The sequence below is a fragment of the Manis javanica genome, chromosome 6 (assembly GCF_040802235.1).
Source record: "Manis javanica isolate MJ-LG chromosome 6, MJ_LKY, whole genome shotgun sequence".
Taxonomy (NCBI): domain Eukaryota; kingdom Metazoa; phylum Chordata; class Mammalia; order Pholidota; family Manidae; genus Manis; species Manis javanica.
In genome coordinates, this window is record NC_133161.1 from 115,242,655 (window position 1) to 115,264,985 (window position 22,331).

The 22,331-nt window shown below is 33.3% G+C and overlaps 1 protein-coding gene and 1 non-coding gene across 3 annotated transcripts in view; one reads left to right on the forward strand and one right to left on the reverse strand.

The window, feature by feature from the left end:
- The window catches only part of GUCY1A2 (guanylate cyclase 1 soluble subunit alpha 2), a 311,376-nt gene that overhangs the window by 61,471 nt on the left and 227,574 nt on the right, over positions 1-22,331 (forward strand). For both annotated transcript variants that reach the window (XM_037012667.2, XM_073239331.1), the window contains exon 4: positions 6,374-7,092. In XM_037012667.2, the coding sequence (XP_036868562.2) occupies positions 6,374-7,092 (719 nt within the window). The remainder of the gene's footprint in view (positions 1-6,373; positions 7,093-22,331) is intronic.
- Positions 5,298-5,404, reverse strand: LOC118971409 (U6 spliceosomal RNA). The gene has a single exon (XR_005059825.2). It is a non-coding gene; the product is annotated as a U6 spliceosomal RNA (small nuclear RNA).

The window sequence follows — 22,331 nt, forward strand, 5'->3', positions numbered from 1 at the left end:
CATATTCTCAAAATTAAAAACTGAAAACTTTACCATCACAAATATTTTTGTTTCTGAAGCACTTACTGTGCTTTTAATTATACCTATTCTTTTGGGTATTCATGAATTAATCTTAAATATGTTAACAGGTTTCCCCTATTGCTGTGCTCAGCAAATTCTTTGTTAAATATGACAAGATATCAGAACCCTGTTGTTTTGAATGTGTGTATATATCATCTTTAAATATATCATAAAATTAAAAAAATTAATGACAATTACTTTTAGTTCACCTGTACTTAAAAATAAATATATGACACATGCTATGTTCTTTTTTGGAGAAGGAAAGAGATGCCTCCTCCAAAAGGTGGAGAATTGTCTAAAATGGTAGGAAATCAATCTTTAATCTTTAATAGATTATGAATGAAATTTATAGATATTTTTCTTTTCACTATTATCTCAATATTTTTATTTCCCTTATAATTACAATTTGAGCAGTGGGATTTCTTTTCAGCCTTTCTTCTTTGTTATTATTTAGACATACATAAAATTTACATCTAAATATCCTCTGGGAGGCAGAGACCGACTTCAATCATTTCTTTGTAGATTGGCATGATACAAGAACATTTCTATACAAGTGTCATTTGGGTTTCAAACTTAGTTGACAAATGCCTTATGGTCTTGCTAGATAAAAATAATTGTTTCTTGACAAATACTGTATGCTATCACTTATATGTGGATTCTAAAAAGCCAAACTCATAGGAATGGGGAGTAGAATAGTGGAATAGTGGTTACCAGGGGTTAGGAGTTGGGGGAATTGGGAGATTTTGGTCAATATCTCCGGTTAGAAGATGAATAACAAACTTCCAGTTAGAAGATGAATAAGTTCTGGGGAATAAAATACACAGCGTTGTGATTATAGTTAACAATAATGTATTACACAATTGAAAATTGTTGAGAGTAGATCTTAAATGTTCTTACCAGAAAAACAAATGTTATCTGTATGACTTGATGGATGTGTTAACTAACACTGTGGGTGGTGATAATTTTGCAAAGTATAAGTGTATTGAACACATTGTACATGTTAAACTTACACAATGTATGTCAACTGTATCTCAATAAAGCTGGAAAAATAATTGTTTCTCTAAAAAAGATAATCATCTCCTTAAAATATTGAAATACCTTTGAAGTTTGAACTTGAGATATAGTGGCGCATGAGTTACATTAGTTAGATATTAGTTAAATGAGACCTAAATAATAAATCAAAGTAATAATGGAGTGCATACAGCTCACAGGAGTAGTTGGTAGGTATTCAGCTCCTCAGTTGATGTTTAAACAACTTGAAGGTACAGCTACTGCTTTGGTATTTTCCCATGTTAGTAGAGACTGATGCCCTTGCTGGGTGATAGGATGGTCTCTGGACCTAGAAAAGCACCTATCTCTCTCTTTTATTACTAGATCTTCTGCTAGCAGATCAGGATCCCACTCAGTGCCATATCTTTGGTGCTATCTCTCTCTTTATTCACTTTGTTCTCACTGAAGTCAGCATTTCCCTTTCTAAGCACAGAGGTCATATCTGTTACAATTTTATAAAATAAGTAATTTTAGCCTTCTAATAATATTATTGGTTCAGCTGAAAACTAATATTTCAATTTCTTCACCTGCCACATTCTGCTCAACCCATCACACTCACTTGTCTGCCCCCCTCCACTGAAACTGCTCTGTCTAAGGTCCCCAAAGTTCTGATCAATCCAATTTAGAGTTTTCTATTCTTACATTACTTGACCTTGCTGTTGCACTTGGTAACTGTTGACTGCTCCTTGTAACTCTTGTGGTTGACTTCAGTGATACATTAATTCATTCAATATCCAGTCGATATTTATTGAGCACCCATTAAATGTCAGGCAGTATGCTAGCTATCAATGCTGTAACAAGGAGCAAAATACGTATTTTCCCCCCATGAGGACATTTTACTCTTTTAATACTGTGTTTACTATATAAGATTTAATATTAAGACAGATATGACTTTGAATTCTGGCACTGCTACCTATAGTTGTATGAACTTGGGGAAATTTCCTAACATTTTGTACCTATAAAATGAGGATATTTAAAATAATACCTACTTGACAGGAATTTTTTTTAAGTGTTAATTAAAGGAATCATAAAAATCTATGAAAAGTATTAAACAAAATGAAGACACATTCTATTCTTGCTGGGATTGCCTACTTTATTCAATATAATCTTTTTTTTTAAGATATCAAAGCATCGCTCTGGCTGGGGTCTTTGACTCTTAAGTCCATCACCCTTCAGTCCATCTTCTACACTGCTGATTACTTAACAATTCATCCCCCACACCACTTCCCTTCCCTGACTGTGCTGGGCTTTTCTATCTTCCTGGTGCATCCATATTCCATTACCATCCATCTGTCAGTATGCTTGTTCCTTCTTTGTTGGTTTTTGAATGCCTACTTTTTCCTTAGATCTCCCTTCAAACATTATCTCCCTGAGGAGAGTCAGACATTCTTTGTTCCATTCCTCCACAGGTTCTCCTGTTTGCTTCTGTTATAGCCTGAACACATTGTAATGTAATCATTATCTGTAGGCGCTCATGTGAGAAATGAATGCATCTCGCTGACCTGGTATCCTTAGATGTGTCATAACTGTAGCTTTAAAAGTTTGATTATATTTATCAAACAAATATTTAGATGAAAGCTGAATTTCTATGAATGAAGTCTTAGTCTCCATGTGCCAGGCATTAAGCTGGTGATACATAAGCCGACATAAATGGGATAAGGTCCTTGTCCTCAAGAAGTGCACAAAGTGAAGTTTGATAGATAGCAGATGAAGGACAAAAGATGTATATCATTACTGAACAGACTGTTTCATTTACAACTAAAGGATGTCAGCATTTAGGCTATTCATTTTTAAAAAATAGGTGAATTAGCAGTAATTTAAAATTCTAACTCTTGTAAATGAAAGCAGTTTTCTTCTAAGTTTTGCCTTGAGCAAATGCATTCTTATAGACCCAAATGTTAAGCTGTCAGAGTATCTTGTGATACGAGGAGATGAGCATTGTCTATATGTTTCAAGTGATTTACTGTAAGTAGGGGATTTGCATCAATTGCCGGTGGCACCTTGGGAGTGAGGATTGTTCCAGTTGTCTGAAGTGAACTACTTTCTTTGTGCTTTCTAAATTTTGACACAAAGTTTTAAATGGATATCTGGGCTACTGACTCATAGCATATTTGCAAAAGTTGAAGTGCTCTTTCCCTGGTTTTAATTTCTCAAACTCTAAGAATTTTTTTCTTCTTTTCTGATCTTGTATGGTTTAACAATTGTGAGACAAAAATCTTTCCTAGTTAATTGAATATTGTGGTTTATATAGAGTTACCATGTATAGTAATTAAGTGTAATTTTCAGAATACTTGTTTTTCTTTGTTGATACAAGTCATGTTAGTATCGTGGTAGGTCTTAGTGTCATTACTTGAGAATTAACATCCTACATCCTTGTACCTTAAAGTACAGTAGTGCTTTTTAAGGCAGCAAGGATTTCTAGTTGATAGAATGCTGTACTCATAAAGTAGTTTTTATTTTGCTGCATCTGGTGAATTTATTTCCTTGTTATTCTCTGTATGATTCTTTGGGATTCTGGCATTGGAATAGAACATAAGCTTACTGTGTTATAATTTATATCTGTGTTCTTTACTTAATAACTGTGAGGACATTGTCAATGTTATGAAAAGTGCAAGTTAGAAGAAATTTTCTCTTTTTATTTTCTGTTCTCAAAGACCTAGAGTCCTTTTGAGATACAGCTCTTCAACGTGTGAAAGCAATCCATGGAATATTTTCAGTGACACATAGAATTTTGTAGTTTAGCAAATATAATCATATTATAGGAATTTTTATTTATTCAGAATTTAGTTTTTAATTAACATTTCTAATCAAAAACTTTAATAGCAACAAAGAACTATCTTGGAAAGACTCATTTAATTTGTATATATTGGAATTTTTTAGTTATGATACAGTTGATGGTGATATGAGGATTTGGCATAGGAAGAAGTTTTAGTAAAGGGATTTTCAGAGATATAGCAATCAAACCAGGACAGTATGATTTTATAAGCCAGGAGAGAAAGGAGTTTTAGGAAGAAGAGATATCAAGAATCAAATTGAAGGAAAAACAAGGTTAACTAAGACAAGGATGCAACCATATATACTGGCTTAAGTAATTACAAAAGCAGTTTCAAAAGTAATTATAAAAGCAATTAAAGGAGCAGTTGGAGTAGGAGCCAAATTTCAGTGAATGTCATCTGTCTTGTTTTCTCTCTTCCCCTCTAGAGAACTAGACAGATAAATGCTCTTATTATCCATTTTGGCTGGCATTATTGTTAGTGAATGCAACATATATTGAAGGTCAATCTTGTAACAGGACAGTGTAAGATGAGTGGTGATATTTTTATCTTAATAGGTGACTTTCTCAGATTTGCCTTGAACATCAAGTATAAGAAACTAAAATTAATGTGAAGTGCTTCTTGATAAAGGGCTCCTTTTACGCTTAGATTTTCTACTTCTTTGGTTTTAAGAACTTCTTTGTCAAACTGACCTCTTAACTTGGCAACTATAATGTTTAAACTATAGCAACCTCTCAAAAAATATTTGATGTGTTATTTTAAAAATAATATTTATTTATTTTAAAATAATGTACTTGTGATAACCTTGAAGGAATAATAAGGTAGGAACAAACCAAGTCACAGCCTAGACTGCGGTGCACTCGAAAAGGACACTAGCAAAGTAACCTTCAGTCTTTTCCCAGTCCTGCTTGATTTTCAGGTCCTTCTCATAAGATGGAGTACATTAGGAAAGAAAATATGAGTAGGTAAACTGCATATATCAGTTTCAAACCAAAGTCAAAAGAGAAGCAGTAGAGTGACTGTGTACAGATACTTTCTTTGGCAAACAGACTCAACTCTTACATGTTTCAGTTCTTCCTCTTTGGACTATAAATTCTCTCTGTATTTTTCCTCAGATCATCCTCAAAAGTGGATCTAACTTGCACTGTGACTCTGGTTCTAATTACCACATAACACGCTGTGTGTATATATGTATGTATGTATGTATATATTTTTCATTATAATCACATATTTATGTAAGGTGGAGTTCCTTTCCACAGGTCATGTGGGAGGGAGTGAGAACTGAGAAAACACAGACCTTTAACTGTCTGGTTGGATTCCTACGCCACTCTTGGCTACTCTCACTTTAGTGGGCTAAAGAATGCAAATTATTACACACTTCTGCCATTTTTTTTTCAAGCTCTCTCAGTATTTAAAAATATGGAATGCTTCACGAATTTGCGTGTCATCCTTGCGCAGGGGCCATGCTAATCTTCTCTGTATCATTCCAATTTTAGTATATGTGCTGCCGAAGCGAGCACACTTCTGCCATTTTTAATTCCTTGTTTTGTCTCTCTCTCCCTGGGATCTAGCTGACCTGCAGGACTTCCCCTAAAATTATTAATCTGAGTCCTTCTGTTTATGCTAGATAACCTGATGTCTTTTTCTATTCATGTACTATAGATTCCTTCTCTGGATATTTCCCACTTAACAAATGAATTTTGATAAGTAAGATGGTAATATTGGATGGGCATTATATAGAGACAACTTTATGGTTGCTTCTATGAAGATTCTTTAACAAAGGGGGAAATTAAGAAAAAATGTTATTACATTGAAAAGTGAACAGGTAGATTAGCAGCACTTAAAAAGTTAATGGTCCCGGGGTTGGGGGGAGGAAGGAATGAATAGGTGGAGCAGAGAGGATTTTTAGAGCATCAAAACTACTCTGTATAAACTGTATGAAACATGACGGACATGCATACATTTCTCAAAACCAAGGATGTACACCACAAGAGGGAACCCTAAGGTGAACTGTGGTCTTTCAGTGGTAACACTGTTGCATTGTAGGTTCACCTATTGTAACAAATGTTCCACTGTAGCATATAGAGTCATGAATGTGTGTTGGGATGTGGGGGGGGGGCGTTGCGTGTGTGTGTGTGTGTGTGTGTGTGTGTGTGTGTGTGTGTGTGTGGAGACGGGCTGTATTGAAAATATCTGTATATTCTGCTCAATTTTCCTGTGAATCTAAAACTGCTCAAAAAAATAAAGTCATTAAAAACCAACAAACAAAAATGTTTGTGCTCATGAACAGCCTAGAAGCATCCAGAAGATGAGGAGAAGTTTACTTTCTCTGATTCAAAGTGAATTAACCTATTTGGGAATGTGTGGGCCCAAGGGAAATAGCTCTCTTGCTTTCCTCACTAGCTATCTCATTTGATAAGCATTTAGACAGCTGTCAATTCAACTATTTTTATTTACTTCACTAACATTTGCTTCCCATTTACCTCTAGGTTTGAAGTTTGAGGAAATCCAAGCAAGATTTGGCGAGGAGTTCTTTAACATATGCTTCGATGAGAATGAGAGAGTCCTTCGAGCTGTAGGTGGCACGTTACAGGACTTTTTTAACGGCTTTGATGCTTTGTTGGAACACATTAGAACTTCTTTTGGAAAGCAGGCTGCCCTGGAGTCGCCGTCCTTCCTATGCAGAGAGCTCCCTGACGGTGCTCTCAAGCTCCACTACTTCCACCCTCACCGCGTGGTGGGGCTGGCGATGCTGGGGATGATTAAGGCCGCAGGAAAGAAGATCTATCGGCTGGATGTGGAGGTGGAACAGGTTGCGAATGAGCAGCTGTGCTCTGATGGTTCAAACCCAGGCAACTGTAGCTGTCTTACCTTCCTTATAAAGGAATGTGAAAATACTAATAGCACGAAGAACCTTCCACAGGGAACCTCCCAGCTTCCTGCGGACCTCAGAATTAGCATCAACACCTTCTGCAGAGCCTTCCCTTTCCACCTGATGTTTGACCCCCACATGTCAGTCCTTCAGCTGGGGGAGGGCCTACGGAAGCAGCTCCGATGCGAAACTCACAAAGTGCTCAAGTTTGAGGACTGCTTCGAGATTGTTTCTCCAAAGGTCAATGCCACCTTTGAGAGGGTCCTGCTGAGACTGTCCACCCCGTTTGTGATTAGGACCAAGCCTGAGGCTTCTGGCGCTGAAAATAAAGACAAGGTAAGTGGCCACGGACTTGACATGGGTGATGGGAACTAGAAGAGTGCATAATTAATTCAGTAAATTACATGCTGGCTGTACTTGTAATTATTTAGGCAAAAGAGCTTAAAGTGCCATTTAGAAAATTACTGGTCCCTGGATGTATGTAAAAAGATTTGGCCCTATTCCCAGTTATTTTGCATAGTGACTGCCTCTTCCATTAATTTATTTTAGCATATAAAAAGGAGACATTTATTAATATAGCCATAGTAATTAGAAAAATGATAGGGCTCACTACAAACCTGATACTGTAAACCCGTGAATATTTCCACTGGTTTAAGCCAAACCATGAGAGAGATGAGACTGAATTCAGCACCGTGGGGCTTGCTTGCCTTAGCCTTAGATAAATATAGGCAAAAGTCTGGCTGCACTTAGAATATGTTCTGTTCTAAATTTCATAATCTAGGAACATCTGGTTTACGTACTATTTTATTTTAATATGCAGAATAATGTTTTCTAAAAGTTGGAAATTAACTGTCACAAGACTGCTCTTCTAATTAAATTTTTAGTGTTGAAATAGAGACTTATAGCTTTGGAATATATTCACTCCTTGGAGAATATAGTGAACACTTAGAATCTGTATTGTGAATTTCTTTGAATCTTTTTGGAAAGATTTGGGCTATAAGTTAAAAGTAAATGGTTAATGAGAACAGAAACAAATCTTAAAATTGTTGACTTTAAACAAACATTCCCTCAGGTAATTTTTTTTTCAGAGAAACGTCAACATTAAAATAAATAATAAACTAAAGGAAAATCAGCCGTGACTGTTTTCAATTTGGTAATATAATTTTAGTGATTGAAGGGACAAATAATGCTGATTTCCAGAGTAGACATTGGAATACACAGTTTACCCTAGAGCTTCTTTTCAATATTTTGTATCAGGATGAATAAGGCTTTTAGAGGCTACTGAACTTGTTCCTAATCATTTTTGGAAAGCTGTTGGCTTTTAGAAATGAACAGGTTGCTCTGGGCTGAAGGAAGGGAGAATTGCAGAAACAATTAAAAACTCAGTGAATGAATAATCTACACATATTGTGGACTGCCTACAACAATAAATTAAATAAGTGAGGAAATAGCCTCCTGAAAGTATAGCCAGACGTTTTTGAGGATTTTATGTAGCATTAGCTTCAATATATGATTTTGAAGTTCAATGGAAAAATTTTCAACAAAATATTTGGCAAAGATGGAATGATGCACATTTTTTCAGTATGATTGAATCAGGTAGTTTAGGAAAATCGTTCAGTGATACTTTCATTTAAGTCCAGTGATCTGAAAACATCTGAGGATAAAACTGAAGATTCCAATTTGACACATTTGGATATTTTAGGATGAATGAATTGATATTATTCCTGTTTGATTACACATGATGTTTTATATATTTTAAATATGTGCATGTTGTGTACGTATGTGTATATATATGTACACATGCATATATATAGGCATATGTGAAATATGTTTAATAATTGCTACCCATTTTGAAGCTCTTTAGAATGGAAGAAAGTCTTCAAATGTGTATTTTTGTCCATATTTGTAGTTGCTCTAAAATGGGAATTATTCTAACTTTTTATTTTAGGGAATATTAATGCTGTTGGTTCTGTTTTACAGAAGTGCAATATTTGGCTAGGAGGGTTTGAAGCATTTTTGGCTTTTAGAATTGAAGTTAGTATTTTTGAAAATGTGATTGAGGTAGAATATATTATTACTATTGTTAATTGCTTTATATATTTTGTAGATTTGAGAAAAATTAATTGAATTAAAAATTACTGCTTCAGTTGTTCCCTCCTATATTTCATCTGGCTTGTATTTCTATCTAATTTGTATACTAGGGTAAGAAATAGACATAATGAAATGATGACTCAAATGTCAAGGCCCCCTGCCAATTCTAATAATAAGGAACTGTGTTCATTGAGAAGATACAATTATAATTTAAACATGTCAGTGGCAGTTTAAAATTAAAGCAACAGGCAGGATTTTTAGTTAGAATAAGGTTAGTAATCCTCTCATCCTTATGTTTACATTTCTGCTTGTTCACCTGGGTTTGCCAGAATGGGGCATTTGGAACATTTGGGAGGCAATAAAGTTGTGGCATAGAGTCTTAACTAGATGAATAACATTTTTGAATTGTGTTGCCAAACTCCAGACTTCTATATGCTTAAAATATGGGAAGAAGAAAGAAAAATCAGAATTAAAAGTTATGATCTGTTGATTAATTTGACCTTGGTATTCATTATTTTCCTCATAATAAATGCTCTTGTTAATAAATAACTCCATGTGGTCTGAAGAATCTAATTTTTTACTGGGTTTTGATAAGAAAGTACTATTTTTAACTAATTTAGGGTATTCCTTAGTTTAACAGTCCAAAGTCTGAAGGCATTCATGATAATATAACTATTTTGGTTGTGCATTTAGTACCAATGAACCACCACCTCCACTGTCAAAACCAAACCAAACCAAACCAAAGACAAGAGCTAATCATGCAGCTGAGTGACAGTAAATCATTCACAGAATGAACCGTGATGCTTTTGTTAAACCATGATACTTGTCAGGTTGTGTTGTCAGTCAATGGTTAACTGTATGATAAGAGGTAGAACATGCTTGTGAGCTATTTGGTAAGATACTAATGAAACAGAAAGCCATCATCCTAATTCTAATAAATTTACATCCTGATTCTCTGGTAATGTGTTATAAAAACTTAAGGTTTGGTTACTACAAGTGAGGATTTCACTGAAAGGCATCTAATGCAGTAATTGGTGGTGGGCTTCAGCACAACAGTTTTGAGGTCAGAAGGAACTGTTCCAGGTGGCTTGACTAAGCTTTGATTTCCATTATTTAGTTCCCTCTACATCTTCTCTATGTGATCACCTGTGCCTCACATGTTCTTGTCTCTTTTTCCTTATATGGTATGCCTATGTTTTTATTCTTTCCTTACGTTCAACTTCCCTTTATCATCTTCATTCTTTATCAGATGTCACACATTAAATATGAATGAAATAGTACATTTAAAAAAAAGAAAGATTCAGCATTGGAAATTAAGAGTAAATTAGGAATCTATATTAGTTTGTGTTGTGTATCTTTCAGGTCATTCAAGTCTACTATTCTTCTGCTAATTTGGAAGTTTATCACAGATCTTTTGAGGCATTTTGATAAATTGGAGAAGAAATTTGTTGCAGTCTAATGTGCTGTTTGGGGCTAACATTGAGTTACATAAAACTAATTTATTGGTATAGATTTCAAAGCTGCTTTGTATGGAGGGGACCATGTTTAGAGATAGGACTGTTAGATATTTGAGGAATGGCACATAGTTTCCTTCTCTGCATTGTAAGGTCATAATGTGTGGCGGAAGTGGCAACAGACTGGGAGAGGTGTTTCTGACAACCATGGTTTTAGTGAATCCTGATAATCTCTGAAGCCTCAGATTTATTCATCTGAAACTTAAGGAATCTAGACATATAATTAGTATTTTTACTCCTTCACCAGTCATCCTTAACATATATAAATTTATATGAGGTCAGTTGGTTATAAAGCTTTTTATCACCCTGATTCACTGAATTCAGATGTATTTTCATAGAGGCAGAGGGAGATTTGACTTTTCAACCATGAAGAGCTCATCCTAATATCAAGATTAAGTCAAAATAATTATTTGACAGTTTAGACTGCCTACTGCAGAAAGTTATTTTTGAGGATTAAATGATATAATCCATGTAAATTCTTATTATGTCTTTGGCTCCAGAGTTGTGTTGCATACATTTTCATTATTATTACTTGTATCACTATTATTATTATTTTAACTTGCCACATTTGTCCTATCCGTTTTCACTTCACTTCTTGCTTTATAGAAATCAGTAGGTTTAATAATTTTAGAGAAATATCAAGCCCACCTACTAATATAACTTGGGCCCCACTTTTTGTCTTCTTAATAAAGACTAGAAGACAGCCTGTCATGTTTGTGTTCTGTTTGATCTGCTTTTAGTTTATAGACTCTTATTGTTCTAAAATCCCTAATCTCCTTTTCAGATTCTCTCACTAAAGCTGGGAATGAGGTTTTTATTACCTGTGCCTACTAATATGTTTTATGCTCACTTGTTATAGCACTTTGTTGTGCCAAAATAAAATGGACTGGTTAGCTTAGGTACAACCGGAAACAGTAATGGAATTTGAGAAACAAAAAATAACATGAGCTCTTTTGACATTTTTTTCTTAGTAGCAACGCTTCAAAGAACTTTAGTAACATTGTGGAAAGAGTCCAGTGTTTGAGATACATCATCTCTACAACAGAGCAATAGCATTGTTATTCATCTCCACTTTTGTCCTCAGGGTTGCAACTGAGGAAAAGCATAACAACAATATTTCTTTTTCAATCCCCAGAAATATCCTCATATTTGTCTCATTAATTAGAAGCTGCAAACAAATGCTGGGAAATGATTTTCAAAGAATAAAGGAAGAATTAACCTCTGATTTCCTGTGGTTTAATCAATTTCCCTAATGCTCCTAAACATGTGCCCAACTTTTTCTGATGATTGAAAAGTTTAAAATATATTTATGAATCTTACCATACCATAATGACACTGTTGAAAGACAAGTTTCATCTGGCTGTCAAGAACACATTCTTTGACTTCAACTTAAATTTAATTTAATATGGGAAATGTGAATATTTCTTCTCTTTTCAGATCAAAATATTCTATTAGAGAATTCCATATATTGAACAATAATTTTAGTCAGGGACAAAATGACTTTAGGGCTTTATAAATTAGCATTGTAGAATATAAGACATAACTTTGTTTGAAATTATCTGTAGTTTTCTTTGCTATTGTAATTGTCATTGAGATCTTTAATTTTAATTTTTGTGTTGTTCATTTTTCTCTAGAACTGCTCCCTGGCCATAAACTGCCTTTTAAAGTAGGTCAGACAAATTGAGATTCTGATTCAGACATTACTGAGGTTTATTGCCACTCTGCCTCTTGATTTTTTGTTCAAGTGCTTATTTAAAAGTACTGTATAGAGCTATGTAACTGTATAGGTACTCTATTCTGTAGAGTCAGAGGATAAGGTAGATGATTACACGGTGAATTATATATTCCTTACAGTGGTCTTCATGCTAACGTGCACATTTTTTGCCATGTTTTAATTTTTGTTAGCAGGAAAGGTTGCACCCCTCATCTTACAAAGGAGATTGCATATATTATTTCCCAGACACCAGGTATTATTTAGTCTTAGTGTTGTAGTTTTGGGGCCCAGGGGGATGGATTTTGCACCTTTAGTTACAAGTTGTTCAGAATCTTTCTTTAATTTCTCCTTTTGTTTTTCACTGAGAATCATTTTGTTTTAGTTGTTACCTTCAGTCTTGGTAAATTAAAAGCTGAAAAGCTGTTTTGAATGCATTGTCTTACCTCCCCATTTTTAATGGTGCTCTCTTTATTAATAAAATTTTTTGTAAGTATATATTGCAATGATTTTTGGTAAATGTATATAATTGTTCAACTATCACAGCAATACAGTTTTAGAACGCTTTTTCACCCCCAAACATTTACTGTGCCCATTTGCAGCTAATTCCTGCTCCTTCTCCCAACCCTAGGCAACTACTGGCCTACTTTCATCTTTACAGGTTTGTCTTCAATAAACATTTCTTATAAATGCAGTCATAAAAATGTGCAGTCTATTTTTGTCTGGCATAGTGTTTTGAGGTTTATCCACATCATTACATGTATGAGCAATTTGTTAGTTATTAGTTCTGAACAGTATTCCATTATATAGATATACCACATTTTTACCTGTTTCCCAGTTGACAGACCCTGGATTGTTTTCAGATTTTGACTATCATGAATAATGTACCAGTAAACATCTGTGTACTAGGCTTTGTGTTCAATATATTTCCATTTCTTTTGGGCACATTCCTAGGAAAGGAGTTGGCTGTGTCATATGTTAAGTATATGTTTAACTTGTAAACAGAATTGCTGCACTGTTTAACAAGAAGGTTGTGCCATTTCAAGTTGATCAGCATCTTCTCTAAGTTTGTTTCTTCACATCCTCACCAACACTGGTTATTACTCTTTTTGCTCATAACCATCCTTGTGGGTACAAAGTATCTTGGATTTTAATTTACATTTCCCCATGATTAATGATGTAAGCGTCTTTTCTTGTGCTTATTAGCCAAAGGTATAATTTTTTGGTTAAATGTTTAGTCAAATGTTTTGTCCATGTTTGTTTTGTCTTCCTATTACTGAATTACATTAAAATATATATATATTCTGGATATTATATTGACTTCAAAAGGTACTCTTTTGAAGTATAAAATCTTTTAATTTTGATGGCATCAAAATTTAATTTTCTTTTATGAATCATGTTTTTGGTATGATATCTAACAAATATTTTTATAACTCAACACCACAGATATTTTCTTCTTAGTTTTCTTCTAGATATTTTATAATTTTATCTCTTGCATTTAGATTCATGATCCATTTTGAGGCATATTTTGTGTATGCCACAAGGGTCTAAGTTTTTGTTGGCTTTAAAAAATTTTTTTTAAATTTTTATTGAAGTATTGATATACAATCTTGTATTGTTTTCAAATATACAACACAGTGGTTCAACAGTTACCCATATTATTAAATCTTCACCCCCTCTAGTGCAGTTACTATTTGCCAGCATAGGAAGACGTTACAGAATCATTGGCTATATTCTCCATGCTGTACTACTAGTCCCATGACTGACTGACATTATGATTGAGAATTTTTGTGCCCCTTTATCCCCCTAATCCCCACCTGCCCACCCCAACCTCTATCCCATGGTAACCAATGGATAAAGAAGATGTGGTACATGTACAAAATGGAGTATTATTCAGCCATAAGAAAAAGAATCCTGCCATTTTCAACAACATGCATGGAGCTAGAGGGTATTATGATCAATGAAATAAGCAAGGTGGCAAAATACAAATATCATATGATTTCACTTGCTTTTGGAATATTAAAACAAAACAGAATGAATGAAACAGCAGTTGTTGTTTTTGCACATAGAAATCTTATTGTATCAACATAGTTTTTGAAAAAGTGTCATTTCATCATTTCAAAGTTGCTTTCGCAACTTTGTCAGAACAGCTGGCCATAAAGTTTTTCTAGCCTTTTGATTGTTTTCCATTTTTAAAATATCTAAACTTATGTGGGTAACACAATGTTTTATTATTATATCAAAATAAGTTTTGCAATTGGGTATTTAAATGGTTTCAAGTTAATTTTTTTCAAAATTGTTTTGACTACTCTAGGTCTTTTATATTGCCACATATTTTAGGATCCATGTGTCAATTTCTAAAAAAGGCTTCTGGAATTTTGATAGGGGTTGCACTCAATCTATTGATTAATTCAGAGAGGACAGTTATTTTAATAATATTGAATCTCCATTCTGTGAAGATCTTGCTCTCAATTCATTTAGATCTTTTTAAATTGTTGTCAAGCAAAGTTTTATAGTTTTCAGTGTACATGTCTTGCACTTTTCTGTTAAGTTCATTTGTATTCTTTTTTTGTTACTGTGAATGGAATGTTTTAAGATTTTATTTTTGTTAATATATAGGAATACAGTTATTTCTGTATATTGATTTTGAGTCCTATGATCTTAGAATGGCTTAATTATAGAATACAAAAAAAATGCTTTTTTTCCCCCAAGAGTGGATTCTTTAGGACTTTTTACATATAGGGTCATATAGTCTGAGAGTTGAGATAGTTTTTTCAACCTTTCTTTCTCTTTCTTTATGTCTCTGTCTATTTCTCTATTATTCTTTTTCTCTCTTTCACTTTGTTTTTCCTTTCCTTCCTCCCTGCCTCCCCTCCCTTCCCCTCCTGTTCTCTCCTTCCTTCCTTCCTTCCTTCCTTCCTTCCTTCCTTCCTTCCTTCCTTCCTTCCTTCCTTCCTTCCTTCCTTCCTTCCTTCCTTCCTTCCTTTTCCCTTGCCTTATTGCATTGGCTAAAAACCTTTTAGTACAATGTTGGATGGAGGTGGTGACAGTGGACATCCTTGCCTTTCTTCTGAATGTAGAAAAAAAAGCAGGTCAGTCTTATCATAGGTATGATGTTAGCTGTAGATTTTTTGTAGATGTTCTTAATCAGATTGAGAAAGTTCTTTTCAATTTCTAGTTTGTTGAGATTTTTTATCATGAATAGGTGTAGATTGTAGCAAGTCTATTTTCTGTAACTATTGAGATGACCATGTGATTTTTCCTTTTATTCTATTAATATGATCTTTTACATTAACTGATTTCCAGATGTTGAACTAAACTTAAAACTTGGGGGTAAATCACACTTGGTCATGTGTATAAACCTTTTTTATGGTACTGTATTTGGTTTGCTAATATTTTATTACAGATTTTTGTATCTATGTTCATGAGAGATGTTTTTTATTTTTTTCCTAGCGACATCTTTGGCCTCAGAGAATGATCTGGAAAGTGTTTATTCTTACTCTTTTTCTGAGAGACTTTGTGTAGATTTGGTACCAATTCTTCTTTTAATATTAGAGAAATACTGTTTGCATGGTATATTTCTTCCTGCGCTTTTACTTCCAACCTGTTTGTCTTTGAATCTAAAGTGTATCTGCTGTAGACAGCTACAGAAGTTATTTGGCTTTTACTTCTTTATTCTGTCTGATGATCTCTGCCTTTTGATTGGATCATAGTATATTCACCAGATTTAATGTAATTATTTGGTTCAGTTGGCCATTTGTTTTCTCTATGTCTCTTTTTCTCCCTATGTTTTATAATTCTTTTGTATAAAACATATTTTTTTAGCGTGCCATTTTAATTCCTTATTGATTTTATAATTTTTTTGTAGGGGGAGTTATTTTATTAATGATTGTTCTAGAGATTGCAATGTATAACTTATCACAATCTTCTTTAAGTTAATTCTGGTCTATTATTGATACACTATAGCAGTTTTGTTCTTACATACTTCCATCCTACTTTTTAGAGTATGTCTACTAGAAACATGTTCTATTACTCTTTGATCATCTGGGAATGTCTTTATTTTGCTTTCATCTTTGATAGTTTTTTCCATATAGGATTCTTGGTTGACAGTATTTTATTCCCAGCAATTTGAACACACAATGTACTGTCTTTTGGCCTTTGTTGTTTCTAATGAGGAGTTAGTTAATTGTATTTTTCCTCTCTATTTCTATGAAAGACATACATGGTAATGTTATAGAGAATGACTGGTTTTAGGGGATTGATTAGGCAGAAAAGACCTAATTGAGAAGGAGGAATGCTATCTATTTAAAATACATATATAAGGATAATATGCATTTCTCTCATGTGCTGGTACTGATAGGACTTTTAAAGTGGTGATGTCATTGCACCATTTGACACATTTTGTGTACTTGCTGAACAACTCTGGGCATCCAGTTTATTCTTTCCTTTTCTTTTAATAGAGCTATATCTTTTAATTTTTTTTGGCTATTGCAGGCTTTTTATCATATATTTTTAAAATCTTTATTAGTATTAAAATATTTGGATTATTGATCCTTTTTATTGTTTTTATTATGAAATTTTTCTTTGTACAAAATTGGTAAAATGCAGAACACTAAGAGATCTATTTTTCTTATTCATACCTTGAAATAGCCAGTGATATTTTGTTATACCTATTTTTACTTTTCTCTATAAATGTCATTAGTTATATAGATTTTCAAAAACATAATTATTTTCTGAGAAAAAAGCAATATATGCCAATTTAGTCTTAACAATGTTTTTCAGATTTTCTTCATGAGTGCAATTAACTATTTTTTGTATCCTATTTTCTCTGATCACTCAACAACAGTCCAATAAGTTTTGGCACATCTACTACTCCCATCCTTGTTACTTCCCATGTAGTTGTCTTGTGCAGTATTCAATTTACTCTCCTATAAAAAATATTTATAAGAAAATTCTGCTCAGAAACTTCTATTCTGTAGAAACATAAGTTTAGCCTTTATCAGTCAATCCTATTTGCATATTTCAGTACCTCCTTCTCTTACACTCAATTTTATGCTTTCTTTTCATAGCTTAGGTTGAAATGACAGATGTATCTCTGGGTATATTCGTTCTGTGTGCCCATATGGTGTCCCAGCAGCTGTAGTTGAACCACAAAGCCAGTACGTACTTTTAAACTTACATTTTTCTCTGATCAACACCTGAACTCTGTGGGCCAATTGAGCACTCCAGGATAATTAGAAAACTTTATTGACACGTTAGTGTTGTTATGACAACACCACATGATGCATCACCGAAGAGAAGGCACAGAAGTTCTCTTAGCGACTTTAACCCATTCGTCAAAGAACTTCAGAGCCTGATTGTTACTGTATTATCAGTGTATTGGGAAAGTACCTTAGATGGTCTTGGTAACTACCCTCTGTCTTCCAGAACTGTTGTCAAGACAGAAAAAGATTAGAGGCATGGAAATCTAATACACTAGATTTTGTTTTTTCCTTTTGTCATGTTATGTTTTTACTCTTCAAGGATTCTGAGGTTTGGTATAATTGGATTCTAGAACTAGATCACTACTGTAGCAACTTCTAAATCATGACTTAAGTTATATGATCTTTCTTTTTTCAAGTGGGTTTTATGATATTGTCTAATTATTATGATTCTGATTGAAACAATAGCTTTCCATGTGTCTTGGTTGGCTATCTTCCTGGAGGGAGCACACAAGTGATACTGGAAGACAGTATTTTTTGTATGATTAGTAATATAGTCTCTGGAGCAGACCTTGTTAAGTTCAAACTGTCTCTTTACTAGTTGGAGGATCTTGAACAATCTAACCTTAAAAACTTGTTTTCCTTGTCAGCCTCATGGTCAGTGAGCGTCTCTTGTTCTCTCCCATTTCCCTGCACAACTTTCACATTATTCTGGCTTCCACAGATGTGTTTACAACTTATTTCAGTTTTACCACCAAACTTATTTAACATTTCCTTGGTTGTTTTCCTTATCTTTAATTCTTAGTTTTGATTAATTCTATTCCCTTTATTAAATTTTAGAATCATTAATTCTTGATGTGGTTTAATATTTAAAAAACATATTTTTTGATACAAGACTCTTAAAGCAGTGCCTGCAATATTGAAGATACTAAGTGCCTTGCATGAAAGTATTCATAAGAAAAATGTGGAAACTGCCTTCAATTATTTGAGTAGTTATCAAATACAAGAGGAATACTATTTATTCTATTTTGTTTCAAAGGGAAAACCATGATCAAAGGGTACATTTATAGGGAAATATATTTGGTATAGGGATAAGGAACTTTCTGACAATTAGAGATACTAAAAATGGAGTTGCCTTGGGGAATAATGAGCTGTACAATACTTAAGAGAAGTTCAGAGAGGTACCAAGTGACAACCTCTTAGAGACACTTTATTAAAGATATATAGATAGAGCCCCCAAATCTTCAGAGGTAAATAATATGATCACTTTTTTTATAATGCTGTTTTCAGTGAATAAGAGTAGTAACCACATTATAGACTTTCTGTGTTATTAAGAGGAAAAACTTGTATTCCTTTTATTTTCATAATAGATATGATTTAATCTGAAAAACTAATGATTTGTGGAATAGACAGTTTTGTAAGAGCTATAATTCCATTTAGCAATCCCTATTCTCCCAATCCTTATTTGCCTTTTAAAATTCAACTCAATAAAGTATCTTTGAAATGCCGCCTATATTTGGGTTTCAAGTTTAGCAGCCAATTTCCATACCTCAAAATGCAATGAAAACTTGATTTCTATGACTTATTATGAATAGTTAAACATAGTAAAAACTTTCTTTAAAACATTTTCAACTTACAGGAGTGCTTTATAAGAAATCTATTTATTTATGCTGTTTAGTATCGGTGAAACTGCACCTTTAGCAAATCCTGAAATAGTGGATAAATCAATAAAATATGAGTCCTTAATAGGTTTTATTCAGGCATACTCTATTATTAGAAAATATAAAGCCTGTTTTCACATTTCTAGTATATGGTGGTTAAAGACTCTAACTTATTAGATAAATCTGTTTCTGCCATACTTGAAAAATGTGATACAGGACCCTTGGTTATGTGTAACTGTATTTTCTTATTCTGTGAGAGAATGAGTAGAATTTGCTCCATTTTGTCTTTCTGAAAATAATCAAAGTATTTATGGTCTGAATCACATGGTCTTGGTTTGTTTTCACTTTTCCCTTCACATGAGATAGTGTGTGTTTTTCATGGAGGTCCAGGGGTGTCAAAATCTGATCTGATTGATGGAATCAGCAGAGGAAGGAAGTTGATGTCCAGACTGTCCCTTTGAGGGGGACATCACGAAGTACACTTCTTGTCAAGACAGACTTATGTGACACCATTGACGGGTAACATTAAGAATGTTTGTGGTAACATGTACAACTCCTTAAAAGAATGGAGATTTCAGGTTTATACGTCTCAGAGTGCTCAGTGAATGAATGACTCTCTGTTGACCATTTAACCTGAGCTTCAGAAATCCTTCACTCCACTTTGGGAGAAGTGTGAAGGGATCTCCCTATCTCTGTCTACGTGGTTGGAGAATTGTTTTCTAATTTAGATGTTATTTGAAATGCCCTAACTGGACATTTCCTAAGTAGGTTATAATTTAGTCTAATCTTAAAATCTTTGTGAATCTTACTGTAACAATTGTTTTCAGTAGTTTAATTATCATTCAATTCTGCTCTGTGGTTTGAGAGACTTTTTCCATACTATGAGTTCACATTCTGTAGGCAATGTACATATTATTTTGTACATATTTACATTCTGTATAAATTCAAAAAGAAATAGTGTTGTGAATTAAGGTCCTTACTTATCTCCCACTAATCTACAGACAGTAATAATATCTAGTAAGTTATTTACAGGTTCTGTTTTTTGTTTCTGTATGAACTTGGGACTTTGTATTTCATAGATTTTACATTCAGTCTGTCAGTTTTTCCATTTGTAAATAGATGCTTTCTAAAATTTTATTTTATTTTTGCTAGAACACAATATATAAGGTCTACCCTCTACCAGATTTTTAAGTGTACAGTACAATATTATTAACCATGGAAGTTTGTACAGAAGATCTCTAGAACTCATTCATCTTGCATTACAGAAATATTATTCCCATAGATATGACTTTTTAAACTATTAATAATTTACAGAAGGGAATGAATGAATAATTCTGTCTTTATATGAGAAAAAGGATTCCAATTTTCTTTGCTGATAGGGATCATTGAACACTATGAAAATATGTTTGATTTTCTTAAAGAACAGTATCTTGGTAAATTTACATATAGTTTGGTTTCTCTAGCTTTCCTCAGACATTTCTTTGAGAACACTGTTCTCCAGTGTGACCTGCTGACCACTGCCAGCGTTCAATTTATAAGGCTACTTCTCACCACTATCACATAACAATTTGAAGTAATTCAACTTAAAAAATGTGCTTGAGAGTCCTCTTAAAGTCCAAATACAGAATGTACATGCATCTGCTTTATTTAGAGTCTCTTAACCACTAATTTGATAATTCCAAGGGGAAGAAATGATTAAGTGGGTCTGGTATGAAATGTTCTTTAAAATCTGAACAAGGGTCTGATCTCATGTTTCCTGGAGGAAAATATTTCTTGTAAATGTCTAAATGCTTTTGTTATATGTATAAAAATTGACTTAAGTACTTTGTTAACAATTTTTCTAACTTTCCCTTAATAATTCTTGACTCATTATACCTAAGTTATATTTATTTTTATTTATCATACTATCATGTGTGAGGATTTCCTGGGTTGACTTTTTGTTATATTCCCTTCATTCTCTATCTCAACCAGTAATTGCCTCCACCATCATTTATTTCAAACTTTTAAATTTATTTTGAGACTCCTTAATGTTATCTGTCTCCTTTATCATTTTTGTATTTAATGTTTGAGTTGGTTATCTTGGCTTTGCCTAACTGGATTGACTAGGACACTATTTTTAGCATATTGTAAGTTTCAGGGTACCTTTCCAAAAAGCACACTCTATGATTGAGAAGAAACTTTCTAGGCTTGATAACATGGACTCTAAAGGTAACTATCAGACAACCATTGACTTATTTATAAACTATTATGTATTACAGTATAGAAGATACTATAGTATAGTATATACTATATAAGATTTTAGTATAAAGTATCAGAAATCATTTTATTTATTTGTCAAAATTAGGGTAGAACATAGATATTATTTAATTATTTATTCCTTTTACTTTCCCACTAGAATTAATCAAAAACATTTTAAAAATCCATTTTTATTATATCTACAGTGAGTGAGTTGACACCATTTACCCTTTCACAACTACAGGTAATTTAAAATAGGTTTCATACCTCTTGGGTTAGAAGTGACCAGCAGTAGGAGAGAAGAAAATGTGTTCTAAAATTCTATCAGTGATGGGAGAGATGTAAACGTGTTTTGTATATGGCAGTTATCGTGATGGATTCATAAAGTTATTGAAGTTTAAAACCAACATGAATTTCTAAGAAAATTAGTGACTTCCAGTTTCTGGTTAAAATCTTAGTATATTAAGAAAAAAGATCATTGAGACTAAAACTTTTGAAAAGTTTCTCAGCATCTTAATGTACTTTGGGAAAATAGCTTGTAAATTAGTTTGGAAGGTTATCTAATAATTTCTTGCTACCCTTTCAAAGGTGATGATTGTGATGATGCCAATGCTGTGTGCTTATTGAGTGCTCAGTATCAGGCCCTCTTCTAAACATATATGTGATTCCACTTAATTCCCATAACAAGTCTGTGAGGAAGATACTGTTATTAAGGACCGCTTTATACACAAAGAAATGGAAGTACAAAGGCGTTAAGAAAACTTTTCCAAGTTTACATAGTCTATGCCAGAGGAAATAGTTGTACCTATGCAGTCAGACTCCAGAGCCTTTGTTAGCATATTCTGCTGAAGGAATATCAAACAGCATATATTTTTTTAGCATTTATTGCAAAAGGAACTGTTATAGGTACTGTATAAGGTTCTTACTCTTACAGAGTCCAGATCAATTTGGAAAATAAGGTAAATATCCATGAAGGTCATAATTAACATAAAAGTTTATTTTAATTAATATAAAGAAATTCTCCATTGACTTAAAATGTCAGTCTGTGCTTGTAATGCTCTTTCTTTGAAAGAACAGAAGTTTCTTTTTAAATATCATATTTAGGTAATTCTTTTGATTGTCTTATGATCATAAATGTAAATGACTACAAACTATGCTATTA